The sequence below is a fragment of the Galeopterus variegatus genome, unplaced genomic scaffold (genome assembly GCF_000696425.1).
Source record: "Galeopterus variegatus unplaced genomic scaffold, G_variegatus-3.0.2 Scaffold4253, whole genome shotgun sequence".
Lineage (NCBI taxonomy): Eukaryota > Metazoa > Chordata > Mammalia > Dermoptera > Cynocephalidae > Galeopterus > Galeopterus variegatus.
The window spans coordinates 79,892-101,916 of record NW_007730364.1 but is presented as its reverse complement, the minus strand read 5'-3'; the positions used below and the strand labels follow the sequence as shown (position 1 = coordinate 101,916).

General features: G+C 60.7%; 1 protein-coding gene across 13 annotated transcripts in view; it reads left to right on the top strand.

Moving 5' to 3' along the window:
• Positions 1-22,025, top strand: part of KIF1A (kinesin family member 1A) — a 72,465-nt gene that overhangs the window by 45,828 nt on the left and 4,612 nt on the right. For 5 of the 13 annotated variants that reach the window (XM_008587113.1, XM_008587110.1, XM_008587108.1 and 2 more), the window contains 16 exons: positions 9-94; positions 1,002-1,140; positions 1,254-1,425; positions 1,627-1,717; positions 2,890-3,008; positions 3,779-3,834; positions 4,172-4,280; positions 5,138-5,204; positions 5,304-5,388; positions 7,878-7,983; positions 10,468-10,494; positions 17,816-17,930; positions 18,981-19,114; positions 20,348-20,409; positions 20,838-20,983; positions 21,386-21,586. In XM_008587113.1, coding sequence (XP_008585335.1) covers positions 9-94; positions 1,002-1,140; positions 1,254-1,425; positions 1,627-1,717; positions 2,890-3,008; positions 3,779-3,834; positions 4,172-4,280; positions 5,138-5,204; positions 5,304-5,388; positions 7,878-7,983; positions 10,468-10,494; positions 17,816-17,930; positions 18,981-19,114; positions 20,348-20,409; positions 20,838-20,983; positions 21,386-21,586 — 1,715 coding nt within the window. Of the gene's footprint in view, positions 1-8; positions 95-1,001; positions 1,141-1,253; positions 1,426-1,626; positions 1,718-2,889; positions 3,009-3,778; positions 3,835-4,171; positions 4,281-5,137; positions 5,205-5,303; positions 5,389-7,877; positions 7,984-10,467; positions 10,495-16,590; positions 16,615-17,815; positions 17,931-18,980; positions 19,115-20,347; positions 20,410-20,837; positions 20,984-21,385; positions 21,587-22,025 lie in introns of all 13 variants that reach the window. The other 8 variants (XM_008587116.1, XM_008587118.1, XM_008587112.1 and 5 more) reach the window with 2 other exon arrangements.

The window sequence follows — 22,025 nt, the reverse complement described above, 5'->3', positions numbered from 1 at the left end:
TCTTGCAGCCGACGAAGAGGCCCCCGATTATGGCTCCGGCGTCCGCCAGTCGGGAACTGCTAAAATCTCCTTTGATGACCAGCATTTCGAGAAGGTACCATGCGAGGTTTGGCCTGTACATGGCTCGGGGCCCTCCCACCCCAACCCCAGGCCCTGAGGTGCCATTTGCTTGCTGGGTCCTGTTTGCTCTGTCCCCTAGTGCTCCAGTCCTGCCCTGTGGACCATGTGTCCTCCTGGGGTTCTTCCCTCTCCCTCCTCGATGTTTAAAAGACACCACGTGCCCCTTCCCTGGTTTGCCATTACCCGCTGGATCTGCCTGTCTACCTCCATGGGCCTCTGGGTCTCCTATAAGTGGCAGAGCCAGTAGGAAACATGAGCTTCCGGAACAGACGCTGAGAACCTGGCCTCCCTTCTCCTGGCCGGCTCTGCTGTGGGTCGCCAAAGACAGGGCATTTCCACCCCCTGTTAGCTGCCCTTCCCTGCCTGACACTCCAGTGAGAACAAGGAAGGGCACCTGCCTAGGACCCCCACCCTGGTCCTCATGGGAAGGGACAGTGCTGTGTCCAGCAGCACCTGGACCAGACCCAGGCTTCCTTCTCTGCTCTTGGACACAGTGGAGGGGGAGGAGGTTCCACACGTGCCCCGCAGGCTGTGCACTGGCGGTGCCTTCCTCTCCTTTCCTAGACTTTCTTCTAACCTGCACCCTCCCGGCCGCCCCATCACCTGGAACCTCAGTGCCCAGTGTCCTGAGCCTAGGGTGATGTGTCTGCCCCCAGCACCTCTAAGAGAGGGGTCGTCAGTGTTGGGGATGCACAGGAGGGGAAAGAGTTTACCTGTGACCTGAAAACAAGAGAGGAGAAGCCAGGGGAGGGGCCCGTGCAGGCTCTGCCAGGATTGGGCAGCACGGTCATCCCCTGGGCCCTCGACAGGGCTGCGGTAGCCCCATCCCGGGCCAGCTATCCATTTTCCAGGGCTTTCTCTGACACTGGTTCCCCCAACAGTTCCAGTCCGAGTCCTGCCCTGTGGTAGGGATGTCCCGCTCAGGGACCTCCCAGGAAGAACTGCGCATCGTGGAAGGTCAGGGCCAGGGCGCTGATGCGGGGCCCTCAGCAGATGAGGTCAACAACAACACCTGCTCAGGTAGGTCACTGCCCTGCTGCCCAGGGCTTGGGCTCCTGAGCCCGCCCTGACCCCTGTTCCTTGAAGAGAGTGTGGCCTGAAGGCACTGTTGCTGTCCCCTCTGCTCCCGGCAGCGGTGCCTCCGGAGGGCCTCCTCTTAGACAGCCCCGAGAAAGCCTCCCTGGATGGGCCCCTGGACGCGGCCCTGGACCACCTCCGCCTGGGCAGCACCTTCACGTTCCGTGTGACAGTCCTGCAGGCCTCCAGCATCTCCGCAGAATACGCCGACATCTTCTGCCAGTTCAAGTGAGCCCCGCTGTCTGAGTCCCCTGGGCTGCCCGGGGGCCTGGGCACTTAGCAAGGCGCACACTGAGTTGGGGGCTGTGTCGGCCCAGCGTACAGGCCCCACGCACCCATGTGCACCCCACACAATGCTGGTTCGCACAGTCAGGCCGTGGGTCCCCGTCCCAGGTCCCTGCCCCCAGCCAAGTGTCTCCTGCTTTGCAGCTTCATTCACCGCCACGACGAGGCATTCTCCACCGAGCCTCTGAAGAATACGGGCAGGGGGCCGCCGCTTGGCTTCTACCACGTCCAAAATGTACGTCTGGAGCCCCCCACCCCCACCCCAGGCTGCCCCTGAAGCGGAGCTTTCTTATTCCCATCATTTATTGCTCCTCTCCGAACACCAGCCGTGGGTTGGGAGCTTCCCTGGGCATGAGGACACTGGGCCTCCAGCATTAGGGGCCTTTGACAGGTTTAAAACTAGGTGGAGGGGGCAGATATGAGCCCCCAAGACCCCCCCATAGCAAACTGTGGACAGACGTCCATGCAGGGTCTTGTGCAGTGGTGGCCGGGGTTTGCACGGGGGGCTGGGGGTGCCAGAGAGGGCAGCCATGGCCTGGGCATTGGGGGTGGGAAAGAGGCAGGACATCAGGCACAATCCTGAGAAGCTGGGAAAGCCACTGGCAGGAGAGTGTCACGAGCTGGGCTGCCAGGATGGCGGAGAGACAGGCCTTTTGGGCAGAGCTGCTCCGCGAGGCTGGAGAACGGGGCTGACGGGCTGCAGGGCAGGGAAGCTAAAGCCGCCAGGTGGCCAGGCCTCGCGTGCTGGGCCCAGGCTGAAGCGTGGAGACTTGGCAGATTCATTGACGGAGCTGCCGTAACAAAGTAGCACAGATAGGACAGCTGAAAACAGGGGGATTTACTGTCTTGCAGTTCTGGAGGCCAGAAGTCCAGGCTGAAGGTGAGGGCAGGGCTGGCGCTTCTGAGGCCTCTCTCCCTGGCTTGCAGACGGCCGCCTTCTGTCCCTCCGGGCGTGTCTGTGTCCACATTCCGCTTTCATAAAGGCAGCAGTCATACTTGGCGAGGGCCCACCCTGATGACCTGGCTTTAGCTTGATCTTCTCTGTAAAGGCCCCATTTCACAATATGGTCACATTCTGAGGCCCTGGCGGTTAGGATTTCAACGTGAATTTTGGACTGCAGGGGGGACACATAACCTGTAGCTCTTGGTGGGTGGGTGGGACCCAAACACCTGCTCGAGCTCTGTGTTCTAAAAGGCCAGCTGAGCCACGTGGCCCTTTCTGACTGGGGTGTTTGCTGGGAGCGGAGGCCAGGAGAGATGGGCCCCAGTGAGCAGTGTTGCCCCTGCTGTGGCAGAGGGTGGGTCTGGCCGGCCCCAGATCTGGCCTGGAGCGCTTGGTTCTGCGCAGAGACTGAGCACTTGCTGAAGCGACTCTCCTTCCTCCCTCCCACCCGCCTCACCCACCAGATTGCAGTGGAGGTGACCAAGTCCTTCATCGAGTACATCAAGAGCCAGCCCATTGTATTCGAGGTCTTCGGCCACTACCAGCAGCACCCGTTTCCGCCCCTCTGCAAGGATGTGCTCAGGTCAGCACCCAAGTTGTGGGGTTGGAGGCTGCACCCCCAAAGCCCCTGCCCAGATCAGTCTTGAGACTGCAGAGCCCACCCGCCTCCCCGTCTATGCAGGAGGCCATTTACCAGGGTCAGCGGGACAAAGAGAGGGTTCAGAGCTCTGGGCCTGCACCTGGTTTCTCCCCTTCAGAACTGGGGAGGGGCTTTCTTAAAGAGCCTCACTGTCAGACCTTGACTTGATCTCCTGTGGGGCATGGGAGGTGTCCAGGGGTGGCCCCAGGGGAGAGCTTTGTCCCCTCCAGACCCCCGCCCAGAGTGCAGGGAGGACGTGGATAAGTCTTGGGCTCCTTTTCTTTCTATCTCCATCTCCCTCCCCTCAGCTAAGGGGACTGCAGGGTGTCGGGGAAGAGAAGAACCATGAAAGAAGAGGCTTTGTTTTGGGGGTGCTCGGCCCCAGGAGCCTCGTCCATCCTTGGGAGTGCTCTGTCCTGGAGCCCCTGGACTGGGAACCAGAGCTTGCCCCTCCCCCCAGTTTCCTGTGACCTTGTGAGGCCTCGGTTGTGGTCTGGGGTCCTGAGGGTGCCTCCTCTCCCATCCAGACTGGTGGAGGCCTGAGAACTGGGGCTTCCTGGGTCTGGTGGGAGGAAAGGACGCAGGGACAGGCTCTGAGTCAGCAGCTGCCGCCTCCCTCTGCCGGCTCCTGCCCTGGGCTGCCCGCTCCAGCTCCGGGTCCCGCAGACACCAGCCTGCTGGGTCGCCTCACGCTGGTGCTTCTCTCTCTGCAGTCCCCTGAGGCCCTCGCGTAGACACTTCCCTCGGGTCATGCCTCTGTCCAAGCCAGGTAGGCGGGGTCCTGTGCTGGTGTGGGCAAGCATGTTCTCGGGTCTCACGCCTCTGCCCTCTTTAAGGGCCTGTGCCCTGGTGTGTGTGGCCCTGCGCTTCCCCCACCTGGGGCATGAAGAAAATGAGAGTCACATCTGTCCCAAGTCCAGTGCAAGGCTGCTGAGGCTGCACTGTGCCTAGGCCTGCGGCGGGGATGGGGTTGCTGATTGTTTCTCTTAGCGTGATGACGGGGGGTGGTGTCCTAGCAGCCTTTGAGGACCTCACCCCCAGCCTCCTCCCTTGGCATGTGGGGGTTCAGGTCTCCCACCAGCGCATGCTTCCCTCTCACCCCCTAGTGCCTGCCACCAAACTTAGCACACTGACACGGCCCAGCCCGGGGCCCTGCCATTGCAAATACGACCTGCTGGTCTACTTCGAGATCTGCGAGCTGGAGGCCAATGGCGAGTGAGTGCCCATGGTTGTGCCCATGCTGGGCTTGGGCTGGGCCTTGAGGGGAGGTGGAGGGGACAAGGCATTGAGCAGCCAGAGGGCTCCCAGCACTGAGTCAGCAGGTGTTTATTGAGCACCTCCTATGCTAGGCCTGGGGACTAGGGCAGGCAAGACCCCTACCTGGAGGAGCTGGCATGGGGGAGGCAGCTGGACAGACAAAGATGTGAACTGGTGGCCCCCGGGGTGCTGAGCACTTGGACAACAAATCAGGGGTGTGGGTCGGGGACTGGGGGCTGGGGTGGCTGACGTGGAGGTTACAGTGTGATCGAGGGACATTTGAGTAAAGACTTGAAGGAGAGGAGGTGGCCTGCCTGGTGCCCTGGGGAGCAGCTTGGAGCTGGGCTACGGCTGGGGTATAGCTGGGGCCAGAAGCAGCTGGGACATGGGCTCACGGGCTCGGGCGGGGCCTGCTGCAGACTGTAGCTCTTGCCCCGAGAGGGACAGGGCTGAGGAGCTGTGCTGCCACTTTACCCAGACCCTCTGGCTGTGGGGTGTGGGTCGTAGGGGGCAGGGGAAGCAGGGAGACTGCTGGGGCTGTTGCAAAGACCATGCCCAGAGGTGCGAGCCTCACCTGTCTCCCTGCCGGATACCCTCCCAATGCAGTGGGCGACGCTGGGGTGGGTGGTGGTTGAGGTGGCACATGGGGCATCTTTGCCCCCAGCTGACCCTGGGGCCACCCGATCTTTACCAGAACAAGCGGCCAATCTCTTCCTGTTTTCACCCCTGCCCACTCCAAGGCCAGAGGCCTGTGCTGCGGGTGGGGCAGGGAGGAGGGGCCAGCCACCCGCCCCTCACCTGTGTCTCTCTTCCAGTTACATCCCTGCCGTGGTGGACCACCGTGGGGGCATGCCGTGCATGGGGACCTTCCTCCTCCATCAGGTATGAAGCCCTCTCTGCCCCTGCCCTGCCTTGTGCCCCTCCCCTGCCCTGCGTGGCCCTGGGCCGCCTGACCATATCCTCTCTTCTGGCACCTGGCAGGGCATCCAGAGGCGGATAACCGTGACACTGCTGCATGAGACAGGCAGCCACATCCGCTGGAAGGAAGTGCGCGAGCTGGTCGTGGGTGAGTCAAGCGGGTGGGGGCTGCCTTGGGGGCAGGGGCTGGGCTGGTGGGAAGAGTGTGGACCCCAGGCAGGATGCCTGGGTTCTAACCACAGCTCTGTCCCTGCTGCTGTGTGACCGGGGCTAAATCACATAACCCCTCTGTGCCTCAGTCCCTCGCCTGTCAAGGAGAGCCCTGGGCCCAGTGATGACTCCTGGATTTCCGTTTAAGCAGCGCACTAGTGTGCCAGGTCTGCTGTAGCTAAGCCCGCTAACTGGGTGGCTTAAAACAACAGATGTTTATCATCTCAGCTCTGGAAGCTGGAAGTCTAAAGTTAACGTGCTGGCGAGAGGCACGTAGGGGACAGTCCTCCCCTGCCTCTTCCAGCTTTGGGCAGTGGACTGCAGATGCATTGCTGCAGGTCTGTTTCCATGTGGAGCTCTCTGCTCTGCGTGGCTCTCATAAGGACACCAGCCATACTGGATTAGGGGCCTGTCCCACCCCAGCAGGGCCTCATCGTGACTCAACTTATTGTGGCTGCAATGTCCCACTTTCAAATAAGGTCACATTTGGAGGTACTGGGGATAGGACTTCAAAATCTCTTTTTTGGGAGAATACAATTCAACCCAGAAGAATCACGAAGGGTCTTAGAGTTTTTCGTTCTGTGACCTCGTGTTTTAAATGCGGGTCTACTGGAAGCGTTTCCTTGCTAAACCGTACAGACCCCGTCTTCTCACTTTCCACTCGAGTGAGTGGTCGGCTGGAGGTGCCCGCCCCGGCCTGCCCCACCCTGGAGCAATGGGCTCTGCATCCCAAAGTGCAGGACTGTGGGCAAGGAGGGTCGGGGGACACCAGGACAAATGCTTTTACTTCACAAGTTCTGGTGTAGTTCACGCAAGTCGGGAAAAGTGTGGAGCGAGCATGAACACCGCACTTTAGATGTTGTTCAGGGCAAGCCTAAAAACGGTGATGGGATTTAAAGGCACATGTCAGGCTTCTGCACCTGGCCACGGTGCAGGGCAGGGGACACGGGATGGTGGGGTGGGGGGAGGGCAGCACCCACCTGCTGACATCCCGGTCCAACCCCCAGGATCCCACCTTTACTCCCACCTCCCTTTCTGAGAATGCAAACAGGAGTGCCTGTCTATGTAGGAGCCTAAGGGGAGCTATTTAAAGGGATTTGGGGAGACACTGATGTGAACACCAAGGCCCCCCACTCAGGGTTAAGGGGTTTGAGGTCTGCCTCTCTGGGTTCCTGAAGCAGACTTGTGACTGGACTCACTTCCCAGAGCAGGTGATCACTTTCTGGGGGGCAGCTGGCCACTCTTCTGCTGCCCTGGGACCCCAAGCTCACGGTTCACAGCTTCCCTGAGCCCAGCTTGCCTCCCCGGAGGGCCGTGGGACTTTCAGGCCCTGGGAGATGGATGGCACAGTGGGGAGGGGTCAGCAGAAGGGAGAGGGTCCAGGAGAGACCCTGGGGCGACTGTGAGCTCTGCGTGGGTGAGCCTTCGAGGCTGGGGAGGGGGTGGAGGTGTGGACAACAGAGCGACCGGGTCCCCAGTCTCTGCCCTGACCCAGGACTCGGGACTCGTGGGTGTTGTGGGCCGGGCACCTGATCAGACCGAGCAGGCAGGGCGCAGCTGGGGGCAGCACTCTGGCTGCTTTCTTCCGGCTGAGCCCTGCCCCCACCTGGGCCCTGCCTCCGGCATGGGGGATGAGCCCCACACCCCGTCCCTGGAGGGGAGAAAGGACACTTTGCCGGGAGCCCGCACCTGCCTTCTCCCAGAACCAAAGTCCCATGTCAAAGTTCCAGGAACAGGGTGGGGCACTCCCAGTGTGGCTGACACAAAGTCCTGGCTGTGTCCTGGCGTCCACTTTGTCTCCATGTACAACGGAGGGGAGGGAAGGCCAGTCATTGACAAAGAAAATGTGCACGTTTGCTCCTCTGAGTGAGCAGAGCGGTCACTACCAGGGCAAGAAATGATTGGGTAAGGCCACCAGGCAGCAGTCCTGTCTCCCAGCAGCTCTGAGTCTTTCACAGACACACAGACCATCAGCCCGAGTGCAGGCCTCTTAGAGGGCTCTGCTGGAAAGTCCCCTGGCAAGGAGAGATTTTATGGCACGCATAGTGTTTCCTTACTTTTTTCTCTATTGTTACTATTTCTGAGTATAAAGAGAAGAGAGAACCCTTCTTCCTTCTCATCTTGCTAAGATTTCCTTTTCCCACAGTTAGGAAGGCCGGTGCTTTCTCTCCGAGCAATGGGGATCTCAGTCAGGGGAGGGGTGTTAATGATGGCTGAGAAACAGGGCCCTGACCGCGGGAAAGGGCGGCAGAGGTGTGACCATGGCAAAGGGCACTGTCGTCCAGGACCCCAAGAGGCCTCCTGTCTGTCCCTCTCACCAGGTGCTCTCACGGCCACGTGGGGAGCCTGGGCCAGGCTGCCAGTGGGGCCTAGTGTCCCTACCTGCCCTCCCGGGAAGTGACATTTGGCCCTTTGCCTTTCCCATAGGTCGCATCCGAAACACTCCCGAAACTGACGAGTCCCTGATCGACCCCAACATCTTGTCTCTCAATATCCTCTCCTCTGGATACATCCAGCCAGCCCAAGACGACCGGTGAGTCCCGAGAGGCAGCAGCGGCTTCTGTCCCCGACTGCCAGAGACAGGACCGGGTCAGCAGCCAGGGCATGCTCCCAGCCGCCACGCCCTCAGCCACCCCAGCCACACAGGGTCCAGCCACAGGACGAGTCCAGTCCCTGACCCTCCTCTTGACAGCTGCCAAGGGACGTGTGGTGAGGGGAGGCTGGTGGTCCCTCGGCCCCTTTGTTGGCACGTCCCCTGTCGTGGCTGGTTCACGCATTCACGTTCATCCTGTCACCCAGCAGAGGCGCCAGTGTTGGGGCTGGAAGATGAGCCAGGGCCTGACCTTGGGAGTTTCTAGGTGGGTGGGTGGCGTGGGCTGTGGACGGACAAGCAGGCCTTATTTCCAAGGACCACACTGCTCTGGGTGGGCCCGTGGCCTCTGGCGGGGTCCTGGGGGTCACAGGCTGTTTAGGAGCTAGCTGTGTTGTTGGTCCAGCAGCCCAGGAGGGCTGACTGTGGGTGCTGCTGGGCGCGAACTTCTGTCAGTGGACTGTCCCTTCCCAAGCTCTCGGTGTTGGCCAAGATCCTCACAGCCTGGGCAGTCCCAGCCCAGTGACATCTGGGCAGTGGAGGGGACATTTGGGCGCCTGGAGACGTCCTTGGCCGCCCTATCAAGGTTAGCCAGGATGGGCAGGATGAGAGAGAGCTGGCCTCTGAGGCTGACCGGGGGTGGCAGCTGAGGACTGCTGAGAGCTGCCTGCTGGGTGGGCACATCCAGCTGGCGGGGCTGTGTCTGAGATGCTGCTCTCCAGGGTTTGGGGAAATGAAGCAGGCGCTCCAGAACCCCATCCTGGCTGCTGCTTGTGGCTCGACCTGGCCCAGCATGCAGAAGCCAAGAGCTGACCCTTGGAGCTTGAGCTGTGGATGTCTCCACAGCTTCCTGGTGGCTGCATTTGTAGGAAAAACATCCTGAGGGCTGGGTGTGCTTGCAGAGGGGGTAAGGGGACCTCACCCCTGCAAGGAGAGTCAGGGTCCGCCGGAAAGAGGGTCCTGGGGGGTCATGTCCTATTCTTCTGACTCCTGGGTCCAGACAGAGCTCTGTTTCTTCATAGACACCCCAGAGAGGGGCTGTCAGGGGGTCATCCCTCAGCACCGGGGCTAACGTGGGTGGCTCCAGAGGGGAGTCAGGGTGGGGGGCAGAGTAGCATTGGGGAGCAGCAGGGTGGGGGCAGAGACCTGGGCAGGGCAGGAGATGTGGGCCCGCCCTGCACACACGTGCACAGGAGGGTGAAGAATGCTGGGGGGGTCCTCGCATGAAGGTGGCACCATGACTGGCAGCCTGGGGGGTCACACCTGGGAGAAGGGAAGGTGAGGCAGACAGTGGGTGGGCCACGGCTCCAGGGATTCGTCTGGCCTCGTTTCTCCTGTTGCCACAAGACACACCCTGTCCAAGCGGGGAGAGGCCTGCTCCCCCTTCCCCACAGGTGCTACTGCAGGGTGTGGGCCACTGTGCCGTGCTGCGGTGGGGACCAGGACCCCAGAGGGAAGGGCGGGGGCCACGAGGGCCCATCTGCCAAGCTGAGTGACTCTTTGGAGCTGGAGAGGCTCATTCCCCTGACCTCTGACCTTCCTTTGCCTCAGCACCTCATGGGGTCTTGAAGCAGAAAGGGAGTATTGGAGGTGATGGGGTGTCTCCAGGCTTTCTCCATGCACTGAGGGCTGTGTTTCTGGGGTCTTCCTGTCCTCCCCCCACCAGCCCAGCTGATGCAGGGCGCCCTGGGAGGCTTGGCCATGGCTAACTCCGAAGGTGACTTGGGAGGCGGGTGGGGTGCATGGCTGGACCTCAGGCCAGTGGGTTTTGGCTAGGCAGATTCACTCTGTTCCTGGAGATCCAAGAACTCATCACTGCAGGGCCTTCGATCCTGCTCCCTGGGGCTGTGAGAAGTGAGGCCGGTCCCAGGGCAGCTCTGGGGACCATCCAGTTCCAGGTCTGAGGACAGGGGAAGGCGTGTCCGTGGGGTGCAGCGTAGACCTTGCTTGTAGCTGCTTTGGCCTCTGGCTTGGCTCCTGCCCATGCTGGTGCAGCCCCCAACCCCCAGCCCTGTCCCAGAAAGGTCTCCATCAGGACCCTGCTTAGCCAGTGGCCCCAGGCAGGTGCCATTCTGTGGCTTGGCTGGCCGGGCCGGCGGGCCCCTCCCCCCAGGGCCTTCCTCTTCCCTGGATGGTGGCTGACATCCTCAGAGCCCCCTGATGGGTGGACTGCTCCAAGGCCTTTCTCTCCCGCAGACGCTGAGGCTCAGGAGATCCAGTCCTGGTTGTAGCCTCGGGGCCTGGGGCTGCCCTCGCGCTTTGCCACGGCCTCGGCCCCTGCCCTGCTCCAAGGCCCTGCACTTGGCAGCTTCCCTGGTCAGAGTGGGCCTGTTGGCCACAGGTGGCTTCCCTCCGCTGTCCTCCCGCTGCTGCCCCCGCCGGCCCCCGCCAGCCCTCACTAACCGTGTGATTGTTTGTGTTTTGCAGGCAGTTTCTTGATTCGGACATACCTAGGTACCATTTGTGTCCCTTGGTTTATTTCAGCCTCTTCTTTCCTCCCTCCCCTTCCCCGTTCACCCACCACCACCCTGAGAGTTTGATTTCCAGCTTTTCGAATTCTTCCTAAACTGGCTCACCTTTCCCTCCTGTTTCTCCCATCTTTATTTTCACTTCCTTGGAATACTGTTTTGATTTTTTTTATTGCTCCCCCCACCTTGGCTGAGTCCCTTTTGCCCCCCACTTTTCATTTTGGCTGCTTCTGTAGTCCCCTGCCCTCCCTAGACGCTGGCTGGCCTCCCGCTCCCCCACACCCCCAGCCTGCTCACCCTGTGCCAATGCCCCGGCTGGGTGGGCGCAGGCGTCCCCTGCATGCAGGCCACTCGCCAGGCTGCCTTGGGCTGCACCATCTCGTGAGGAACAGCCCCACCCCCGCAAGGGATCGTGGGCAGAGCCGGGAGCACAGGGAATGCAGGCAGGACCCAGACGCCAGAGACTCACGCTCCAGCATATTCCACAGCTGTGGGCGAGCCCCTCACCAGGTCAGGCCAGAGGAGGGACAGCAGCTCCAGCCACGCTCCTCTGGCCATGACCACCACACATCCTTTTTGGAAGTGGCAGGTGGTAAATTCATGAAGAGGTTGTCCCACTTTCAAATGCACCAGACACACTGGGTCCTGGGCAGGGGAGACTGTGGTTTTCTTTCCCCAGCTTGAGTGAGGCCCCTGCCCACCCGGCCTGGTCAAGGGTCAATGAGGCCCTGGGGGTGGATGTCCTCAAGACCCTAATCCAGACTTTGTCCAGAGAGAACTCAAGCCTGCTGTGGGTGGAGGGCGAGACTGTCACCTTCTGGGCCCTGCAAGATTGTGGCCAGAGCTTCATGGCAGTCACCTTGTAGGTCAATCTTTGAAACGATGAACTGAGCAGCTGAAAACTTTCTAGCACATCATATAAGCCTTTAAGCTGTACAGCAGGAGGTGCAAGGTGCCAGCCCCTCTCAGATGGAGCCCCAGGGCATGGTGGGTGGGCATGGCCAGGACCTTCTGAGGCCCTGTCCTCCTCAGGTCAAGGTTGTGATAGTTACTGTGACTTGCCCCAAGCAACTGCAGCCCAAGAACCACTGTGGCTGGGAGGGGACCCCACAGGGCAGAGGGGCTGTGGTTCACCATTGGTGCATTCACCTATTTCGATGAACAGATCTTTTCCAAAGACTGCTGCAGGCCAGGGGTTGTATCAGCCCTCCCTGGGGGCCCAGAGCTGGGTGAGGCGGAGACCCTGTCAGTGGACAACTATGGTGGTGGCTGTACTTGACGAGGGGCACAGCCCTGCAAGGCCTGGAGTAGGGGTCCCCTTCTCCCTGCTGCTGCTCTGGGCACACTTGCTAGAGGAGGCGGCATGCTAGCTGGTCCTGGAGGTGAGCTGGCCTGGCTCAGGCAGTTTCCATCAGAACGATCTGGGGCTCAGGAGCCCATCTGCTCGGGTTTATCTCCTGGAGGGGAAGCTAATTTAGGAGCTGTTTCCTGGGCACCCACAAGCTTCCAGGCCCATCAGTATGACCTCATGGTGTGGGGGTAGATGTCTATATTTTGTTCCAGTTTGAGTTTGTCCAACATTTAGGTTCCATAACTTCCATATGTTTGAGGGAGTACTCGGGCTGGTTCCAGACTCCCCCAGATACAAACACATGGTGCCTCCAGGAAGGCTCCAGATAAAGCAACCAAACAGTTGCATGGCAGAAAGAGCGGGAGCTGACTCTCCTCAGCAGGGGCCTCCTTGTCAGTCCCCTGGACTTTGTGAGGCCTTTGCCCCCGTACCTGGGCTAGGAGGAGAGGATGGGCCCTACTGTGGCTTGTCCCTCATTCCAGAGATGAGCTTGTTGGTCCCTGGTGGGCAGCAGGCCTGGGGCTTGGCCTGCAGGAGGAGGCCTCGAGCTCAGAGCACCGGAAGGGAAGGAGAGGGTGGGGGTCAGAGCCTCAAGACTCGGGCTGGAGCCTCCTGCCCGGGGCCCAGTTCTGCACGGCAGGGAACCGTTGCTGCGGGTGGTGCTGCAGACAAGCAGATGGAGGGGTGTGGTAGAGGGAGGGTCTTATTCCAGACCTCTGAGTGGGCAGCGACCCTTGAGCCTTACAGCTGCAGCCTGGTTGAGCCATTTGATGATTGTGTGAATGTGGACAAGTGGTGGAGCCTTCTGGAACCTTCTAGAATCTTGTTTTTCTTCCCGTGGGAATGGGCATAGTAAGAGCTTCTGACTCAGGTGGTTTTGAGATTAAATGAGATGATCCACAGAAAGCTCTTAGCACAGGGCCTGGCACGTGTAACTTTATACATGTGAGTTGCGCCACTATTACTGCTACCTGGTTAGTGTTTAATGTAAAAATGCATAGCTCCTGAGCAGAAGTTTGTTTCTTATACCAACCATTGCCATCTTGCTCATGGGGCTACAACTGAGACGCTGTGGGTGTCGCTCTCTCCCTTACACGCAGACACACAGAGACATCGTGAGAGTTGTGGAGGGCAAGGGTGTTTGTGACATAATCCGTATTTTAACAGAGATTTCGCTTAAATGTCTGCCCAGGTGACTTGTATCTTATCCAGGGTCTCCCATGCCCCTGCCCGGGTGGATCTGCCCCGAGCAGAAGGTCAGCCAGACCCTTTGGAGCCAGGGTTCCCCTGAGATGTTGACGAGGACGTCAAAGAGCCCCATGGCCCTGTCATCCTCACCCACCCCACCACACGCAGGGTCTGGTTTCCCCAAAGAACTGTCCCAGCTCTGCTGCCCTGAAGCTTCTCCAACCTCTTCAGGAAGGGTCCAGATGCAGGGTCTCGTTGAGGCCCTGTTCCTCAGTTTCCCCTCTGTCCTTCCATGCTGTGCCATTTGTGAGGCCACGGCATGCACTCACTCACTCATCCGTCACACACAATTGAGCTAATCAGGTGAGCCACATCCTGTGGGATTAAAGACTAGATCAGGAACGGTCTGCCCCCAGGAAGTTCAGAGTGGAGATTCAAAGCCTGGCCATGGAGCACTCACCTGTCCTCACCCCCCCGTCCTTCCCCCGCCTCCTCTCCCCTTCATCCCCACAGCAGATACCGACCAAGCAGGCGCTGTCCTGGTCCTGAGACACGGCAGTGATGGGACATGCCAGCCCTGCTTCAGCACCCAGGGCCCAGCGATGACCTTGCACAGGGAGGGGGACTGTGGGGGGCGGTCCCGGTGTGGAGATGGCACCAGGGAGGGGGTGGCTACCTGAGCTGGGAGCATGGGCGGCGCCGTCAGCACAGAGGCCCGGGGACAGATGGGAGTCGGCTCCCAGGCCAGACTGAATCCTCACCTGGCATTTCCTCTGAGGCCAGATGTGCTCCAGGATCCCCATTCTCCTGGGACCATGACTTCCAAGGCCGAGCCCTGAGATACAGACCTTTGAGAGCGGTGAAATTCAAGATCACCTTGAGATCTGTGCTGGGCTGCAGCCCCAATGCCTGCCAGGTGGAGCCTGGGCCAGAGCCATACCCTCTTTTGCTGGGTACCTGGTGGGAACAGGGCGCACCTCTCTCCAGCCACACTCCCCCTCCCTGCCTCCTGTTTCTGTTGACCCTGTGCCTTCCACCTGGCACACCTGCCATCCCAGCTCTTGTGCCCAAATCTGCAGCAGACCTAGCTGCAATGCTGCCTCCTGCAGGCAGCCTTCCTGACCCCGCCCATCTCCTCCTCACCTGTGCAGGTCTAAGATCTCTGCCTTCTCTGCCTTGATCTACTGAGTATTTGTCCCCAGGTCAGGCTTCGAGCTCCTGAGCGTAGGGACCAGGTTTTCCAGCTTCATATTTCCCCACAGGACAGAGCCCAGGGGCAGGGCTCAGTCAGGCCAGGCCGGAGCCCACAGCTGCCCGCAAGGAGCTAGGAAGAAGGGACCAGGGCTGACCAGGACTCAGGGAGGTGGAGAGGCCCATGCTGACCTGCAGGGAGGGCTCAGGCTGCGGCCCTGGATCTATCTCTGGCACATCCCAGCCCTCGGGGTGTCCGGCTGCACCTCCTCGAGGGTGTATCCATTGTCTGCTGTGGCTTAGCCTGTGGAATGCCAGTATCAGGCTGTAGTGCCAGGTTCAGGCTGCTGGTCCATTCTGGCCCAAGGGCTCTCAGGCTGTATGGAGGGTGGTGTCCCTTGGCTGTGTACTGAGTTACACCTGACCCTGAGTGCAGAAAACATTCCCCTGCTCTTAGCCGAGTGATTGCATTTGGTTGAGTCTCCTGCTGGGATCATGTTCCCCACGGGAGAGGAGGTGCAGTCCTGGCTGAAGTCTGGGGACTCAATCCCTGATCACTGCTCTGGTGAACTTGGGCCACCCCTGAAAGTAACACTTTTTCTAGAGACGTACTTCCCAGACCTCACGGGTTTCTGGTTGAAGCCTTGGGGTTTTGTTTTCAGGTTCTCAGTGAAGCCGTCTGCATCAGGATGCCCACCCCGCCTGGCTGCTTGCCTATGACGGCCGTGACGCTCCTGAGAAGAGTGGCCTTGTTTGCACAGGCTTTGATGGGCCGTTTGCAGCAGGCCTCCTTTTTGGTCACATTCGGAATAGCCAGGCGCTCCGGGTGGCGAGCCCAAGATGCTGATTCCTCCCATTCTGAAGGCCCAGCAGGGATGGGACTGACCCCACTGAGCCTCTGGCCGGAGTGGGTAGAGTCTGAGCCCCCTGGAGCCTTGTCCTGGGCTCTGCCCATGTGCACAGCCCTTCCCGTTAGGCAGGGCAAGCACATGTTCCCCACTTTACAAATCCGTGGGGGACTGAGAACTGCCCAGGTCCCTGGAGCCTGTCTGTGGCAGAACCATGTCCTGCCTCTCTGAGCGAGTTGAGGTGGAGATAGTGTTTCACAGCGTACGCCGTTGTGTTGGTCAACAAAACTCTTTCAGTGAGTTCTCAGTTTGAGCATTGAGTTCCCTGTCCCAGAGCTAAATTTGGGATGAGCCTGTTTCTAGGCCCCCATGACCTGACCCCTGCAGAAGCCAGAGGTCCTGAGGCCAGAGGAGAGCCATCAGAGAGGCCCCACCCTGCTCAAGCCAGCTGCTTGGATCAGGATGCTGGCTGGAGGCCCCCAAGCCTCCTCAGTCCTGAGGCCCCTCCTCTCTGTTGCAGAAGGAACTGCAACCCTGTGCCACCTGCCTGGCATCTCTGCCTGTGCAGCCTGGCCCTGCCTGCCACTCCTTTCTTTAAAATGGGGTTCTCAGAGCTTAGGAAGTAGGAGCAGCAGGCAGGGGCTCAGGGTGGCCTCACTGGAGGGAGGGACAGAGGTGAGGGCTGGGCACTCAGGCCCTGGTCCCGGCCATTCGTGGCAGGGCCTAGGAAGGTCCCGTCCCTGCCCTGGACCTGTTTCCCCAACTGTAGAGCAGACCGGGTACAGGGGGGCCTACAAGATGATGGAGCAGCTGAGCTGATGGAGGGGACGAGATGCTGCCCATGGTCCTTTAGGGACTGTGGAGGCAGCTGGACAGAGGGGCCAGCACTGAGCCAGGTGCGAGGACACGGGACTGTGGGAACCCTGGGGCTGCATCTTACCCAGGGCATTGCCGTGATGATGACGGTGATGCTGGCATGGACCAGGCAGGCCCTGTTCTCATCGTTCTCATGAGCTTGTTTGGTCCTTGGGACATCTTGATGAGGTGGGAACAATTCTGCTGGGTCATGTGGCTGTGAAGCGGCTCCTCTGCTTTGAATCCGGGTGTTCTGGAGCTGTTTGTTCTGGGACAGGCTGCAGGGGCCCCAAGAAGACCTCGGGATGTTCCAGGAGAGGAGGGGGTCCCTCTATGCCTCCCTTGTGGTTCCAGGGGCACTCACCTGGTGCAGCTGGGGCCGGATCCAAGGCTCTCACCGCAGACCTGCGGGAAGGGGGCATCTGCAGTGCCAGGGCTGGGGGCTCCAGGCGGCCTGGCACCCCTGCCCTGCACACAATGAGAGCCTGGCGGGCTGCGGATGGGCATTCAGCAGCCCCTGGGGCTGGTGGGACACGGCACGCGCCTGCCTTCCTCGTCAGCTGCCCCGGGCCCGCGGGACGGTGCTCGTTCTGACGTCTTCATTTCTTGTGTGTGTGTATGTGTGTGTCCTGGCTGCCTCCGCCTTTAGCGTTTCATTCGGAAATGACACTAGGTATAGCTCACTTTTCTCTTCTGCACTCGCTTGGTCTGTCCTCTTGCTTTTCTGATCCTTTGTCCACCAACGTCTGCCTGTCCTCTGCCCCGTACTCTGCTGCTGTCCTCAACCCTGTCCTGGATCTCTCCTCAGTGATGTGTGTCCGACAGCAGCCCTGCTCCAGTCCCTCTGCCTCGTTCCATGTCCCGGACTGTGCCGTGCCGTAGCTGGGGCAGCACAGTGCCGTCTGTGCCCCATTGTGGCCTGTGCGCCCCGTGAGCCTGTGCTCCGCTCTAGGAAGGCGCCTGGCCGTGTTGGAGCATGTGCTGTGCCCGGCCATTTGTGTTGACATGTCTCTGCACTGTCTGTAGGATGCTTGGATGGGAACCGGGCAGGGCTGGGTGGACGGCGGGGACGGGAGGTGCTGACCGGTGCTGCCAGGGGTCTGTGGAGCAGCCACATGTGGATGGAGTCAGATTCTCCACCTCGAATATGACCGGCCCTCACATGAGCACCTGGCTTAAGGAGAGTTTAGGAAATCTGCCTTTTGGATGGTTGAAAATAACCTGTCGTGTAACAGGAAGCCCTGTTCTGGGGCAGAGAGCCCCTGGAGTGTCCGAGGAGTGTGATGGGACCCCCCAGTGGATCTGAGTCCTGGCTCCTGACGGCCCTGAGCTGCCCTGGGGAGGGGTTTGTGGGCCGCTGGCACACACTCTGATCATTGTCTTTCCGGGTTAAGATCAGGGACAGAGAGGAGGCCACTGTGTCCTTCTTGCTGGTAGAGAGCTGCTGTCGGGCTCGCAGCAGTGGCTGCAGCTGCGCTGTCCGCAGTGGGCCGCCTGGTTCCCACCCCAAGCATCCTCCCCGTGGAGGCTTCCTCTGACGGAAGGCGAGTTGGCTGATGGAGGAGAAGGGCCGTGGAGGGTTTTGGCAAACCCGGGCAGGTCCCCTTCAGGTCCAGGGAGAGACGGTGGCACCTCCGTACTCAGATGGAAGCTGGGGGGCCTGGCCCCGACCTCGGCCCCCACCCGTCTCCTCCCCGGTCCTGCGTGAGGAGAGGTTTGTCCTCCCTGGTGCCGCCGCTTGGGCTTCCGGCCCCGACTCCAGCAGCTCTCCCCGCAGGTCGCCTCGCGTCTCTGCCTGCCTGCCTGCATGTCCCTGTCCCAGCTGAGAGCGGCCCCACGCCATTGTCTGTTACCTCGTCTGTGCTTCCTTGCAGGACCTTCTACCAGTTTGAGGCTGCGTGGGACAGCTCTATGCACAACACTCTCCTGCTGAACCGTGTCACCCCTTACCGCGAGAAAATCTACATGACCCTGTCCGCTTACATTGAGGCAAGATACCTGTGCCCCGGCCACTCCACCAGAACCCCCTGTCCCCTGTGTTTGAGGCGCTTGTGAGGGGGTAGTGGGAGTACCTGTAAGCCCTGGACAACCCCAGACGACCTCATTTGCTTCTCGGAGGACAACTCAAGTCCTTGAGTCAAATCTGTGAACTTGGAACAGTGATGCTCACAACTAACCCTGCCATTGTCCTCAGTGTGTAGACTTTGTCCATGGGGTTGCAGGAAGGCTGCAGCACCCACAGACATTGCATTTGTGCTCCAGGTGGCACCGAAACAGAAGCACCCCACCCCTACTCCCTGTGCTCCCAGGACCTGCAGCCTGTGGGCTGTGGTCACATGGGAGGTGGTTGGGAATATGGGTGTTTCCAGTGGGGCCCCATAGTTGAGGGAGAAGGAAGCTTGGGGATGGTGGAGGTGGGGTGTCTGCAGGCGATGCCACCTCTCCATAGAGCCCAAGTACTCTGGCTATGCCATGGGGAATGTGTGTGGCGACCTTATGAGATGGGGGTGGGGTCAGGCTGAGAAAACGCTAGCAGAGCTCTGTCCCAGCAGTTCGCAGTGCACGTTGGCCATGCACAGCAGGGTTCCTGCTGAACTTCAGGAAGACAAAGCAATGAGCTGTTTAGGAGTGACATGCTAGTCCACCTGAAGACATTTTCTGTGGTGTTTAAGCATTAAAACATGCATGCATAGACAGGGTCTGGTTTGATCCTCATGTATATTTTGGGGTGTATCACCCTGATTTTATGGTGAGGCAGCTGAGGCTGTGCACTGAGGCCCCACTCTTCAGGCAGCTGCCTGGAGGCAGAGCCTCGGCTCTCGTGGTGTATCTGGCCAGTATCTGGCTCTGCAGCAGGAGCAGAGACTCTTCCATCCGGGTCTGAGGCCATGCCTGGGGCCCTGGGAAAGTCTGGGGCTACCAGTCTGTGCTGGGCTCTTGTGCCCCAGGAGCAGGTTAGAAGGGGCTGTGGGTGCCCGAGCCTGGACATGCTGGGGGTGTCCTTGTGCCCGAGCCCTTGCCTCTGCCCGCTCATCACAGATGGAGAACTGCACCCAGCCGGCCGTCATCACCAAAGACTTCTGCATGGTCTTCTACTCCCGCGACGCCAAGCTGCCTGCCTCACGCTCCATCCGCAATCTGTTCGGCAGTGGGAGTCTGCGGGCCTCGGAGAGGTAAGCCCACGATGTGGGCAGAGCGGGAGCCGCCTCATCCCCTGCCCTGGTCATGGTGAGGGCCAGGCCAAGCTCTGCATGGAAAGTGGCCCTGGGCACACCCCAGCAGCCTGACACTCAGGTGACTTGTGTCTGGGGAGCCCTGAGCTCCCATGCAGGCTGGTTGGGGAGAGGAGGACCTACCGTGCTCCTGGCTGCCTCTGGTGCTTTGTTCCCTCTCACCCGCCTTGACGGTGGCCAGTGGAGCCCACAAGCACATGCAGGAGACCCTGACGCCATGTCGAGGGATCTGAGGTGCTCACCTGCCCTGCCGGGTGACCTCCCCAGAGACCATGGGATCTGTGCCATGGGGACTGCCTGAAGGAAGAGCTGGATAAATACGGGGGTGTGGGAGCAGCTGGCTGGGAAGGGGGGACTCTGGACAGAGCTCCCCGCAGGCTGCGTGCTGAGCGGCTCCTCTCAGAGGCTGGCGGTACTTGAGAGGAGTCGGACGTCAGATGCCAGGGGCTTTCTTGCCTCTGACCTCTTCCCTGCGTTCTTGGGGGTGGGGGGTTGGGAGGAATGCATCAGGTGTCAGGGCAGGAGGGAGCAGCTGCCCTCCCCAGTAGCAGGGACTGCCAAGGCTGCTGGGCACCCGTGGTCACCTTCAGTGAGGCCCTCTCATGGTCTGTCACATGGACCCAGTGTCCAGGCCCACCCAGGGCACAGCTGGGAAGGGGGAGCCTGGGGTCAGGACTCAGTGATCTTGAAGGCAGGCCATGATCACTGGAAGGTCACCTGGTGATGGTGGGACTTGAGAGGGTCACTGGGGTGTCCTGGTCAGAATCAGTGTCCTGGGAGCAGGACAGCTGCCTTGTGGGGTGAAGGGCCTGTGGGGCTCTCGATGGCCCGGAGAGACTGGTGATGCCAGATGCTGGGGGTTTGGGGACCAGTGTGCTCATACCACCTCTGTCTCCCCACGGGCCGGGACAGAGCTGAGGCCCCTATGGGGTCTTGATCAGGGGTGTCTGACACATCTTTTTTGAGTTTCAGGGGGATCTGGGATAGGGACTATTTGAGCAGGGGCTGCAGCTCAGGGATCCTGACTCTGCACTGCCCCGTGCCAGGCTGCCAGGCTTAGGCATGTGGTGGGTTTTGTGCCCAGAGTACATTTGATGGTGGTGAGAGGCCAGTTGTGTGTCCCTGTCTCTGTGCCTGGTGACGACGTGTGCCTCTCCCTCTTGTTCCCTGTAGCAACCGCGTGACGGGAGTGTATGAGCTCAGTCTGTGCCATGTGGCTGACGCGGGCAGCCCAGGTAGGTGTCTACCTTGATCTCCCCGGCTGGGGCAGGAGGCAGGGCCCTGGTTCCTGCCTGCTTGGCTGTGGTCCACTCTAGTGACCTCAGCTAAGCTTCCATTTGGGAGGGGTGGGGGTCCCTCAGCTGCCAAATACAAGTGCTCACCTTATGGCTTCTGGAGTGACTGATCAGGGGTGGCAGTGAGGGAAGGGAGTCGGGCTTCCAGCTCCTGGGCTGCCCAGGTCACAGCCGAGGTGGTGGGTCTAACTGGCCCCCTGGGATGCCGGGCTAGACAGCCTCCTGTGGACCGTGTGGGGCCATGTGGGTCTGTGGGCCCCGGGGTGGACCATGGGCCAGCTGATCGTCCCTCAAGGGGAGGAGGTTTCAGCAGCTGGACAGCCGCTCTGGTGTGGGTGGGATAGGAACAGAGTGTCCGTCCTGTGTAGGGATGCAACGCCGGCGCCGGCGAGTGTTGGACACATCCGTGGCCTATGTCCGGGGAGAGGAGAACCTGGCAGGCTGGAGGCCCCGGAGTGACAGCCTCATCCTGGACCACCAGTGGGAGCTGGAGAAGCTGAGCCTCCTGCAGGAGGTGAGCCAGCCCCGGAGCCCCCTGCCCTCCCTCAGCCCTTTGCCAAGGCCACCAGTGCTGCAGAGTGGCATGGCCCCCACCCAGGAGCCTGTGCAGGGAGGACAGGTGTTATCTGCTCCCCACGGGGCACGTGCTGGGGCCAGGAAGTGGGAAAGAGAAGGAGGCAGCATGTTTGCTGGCCATGAGGGACCTGGGTCCCGTCAGCAGTGTGGTCCTAGAACCTGTGTGCTCATTTCACACACTGAGGGCCACTGGCCATAGCCCAGGGGAAGGACAGGCTCTCCTGGGGTCTGACCAGAGGGCCTTGCTGCTCTACAAGGCCCAGCCCAGCCCTGAGGCTGCCCGGGCCCCTGCCCTCCCCTGGCTGGTGCAGCAGGTGAGACCTCGCGGTCTTGTCCGAAGGTCGAGAAGACGAGGCACTACCTGCTCCTGCGGGAGAAGCTGGAGACCACCCAGCGGCCAGTCCCCGAAGTGCTGTCCCCAGTCTCCAGTGAGGACTCCGAGGCCCACGGCTCGTCCAGCGCCTCCTCCCCGCTCTCTGCAGAGGGCCGGCCATCACTCCTGGAGGCTCCCAACGAGAGGCAGCGGGAACTGGCCGTCAAGGTAGGTTGAGCTGGCTGGTGGCACAGCCCTGGTCCTCGTCCCTCCTGGGCCCTGGGCCATTCCTGGGCAACTCCAGCGACCCAGCCTTGTCTGTGGCTGGCCCCGGTCAGCGCCGCCAGGACCTGGGAGCATGAGGGGTTTGTAGTCCCCCTGTCCACTGCCCCCACCTGCACTGGAGGTGTGGGGCCTTTTCCCGCCTCCTCCCCAGGCAGCGACCTGCCCTCTCTTGAACACCTGCCGAGGGTGCTCGCCGCCTGCATCTGGAGCTGGTCCTCTCTGCTGCTGGATGGGCCACTGGAAAGGCTCCCACACTGTGCCCAGGCCCGGGTCTGCCCCTGGGGGTTTCCCTAGTTTGCCCAGCACCTCGGCGGGGTGGAGGTGCTGCCCACCGTGACTGTTGTATGTAGCCCTTAGCCAGTCTGCCTGTGTCTGGGGAGGG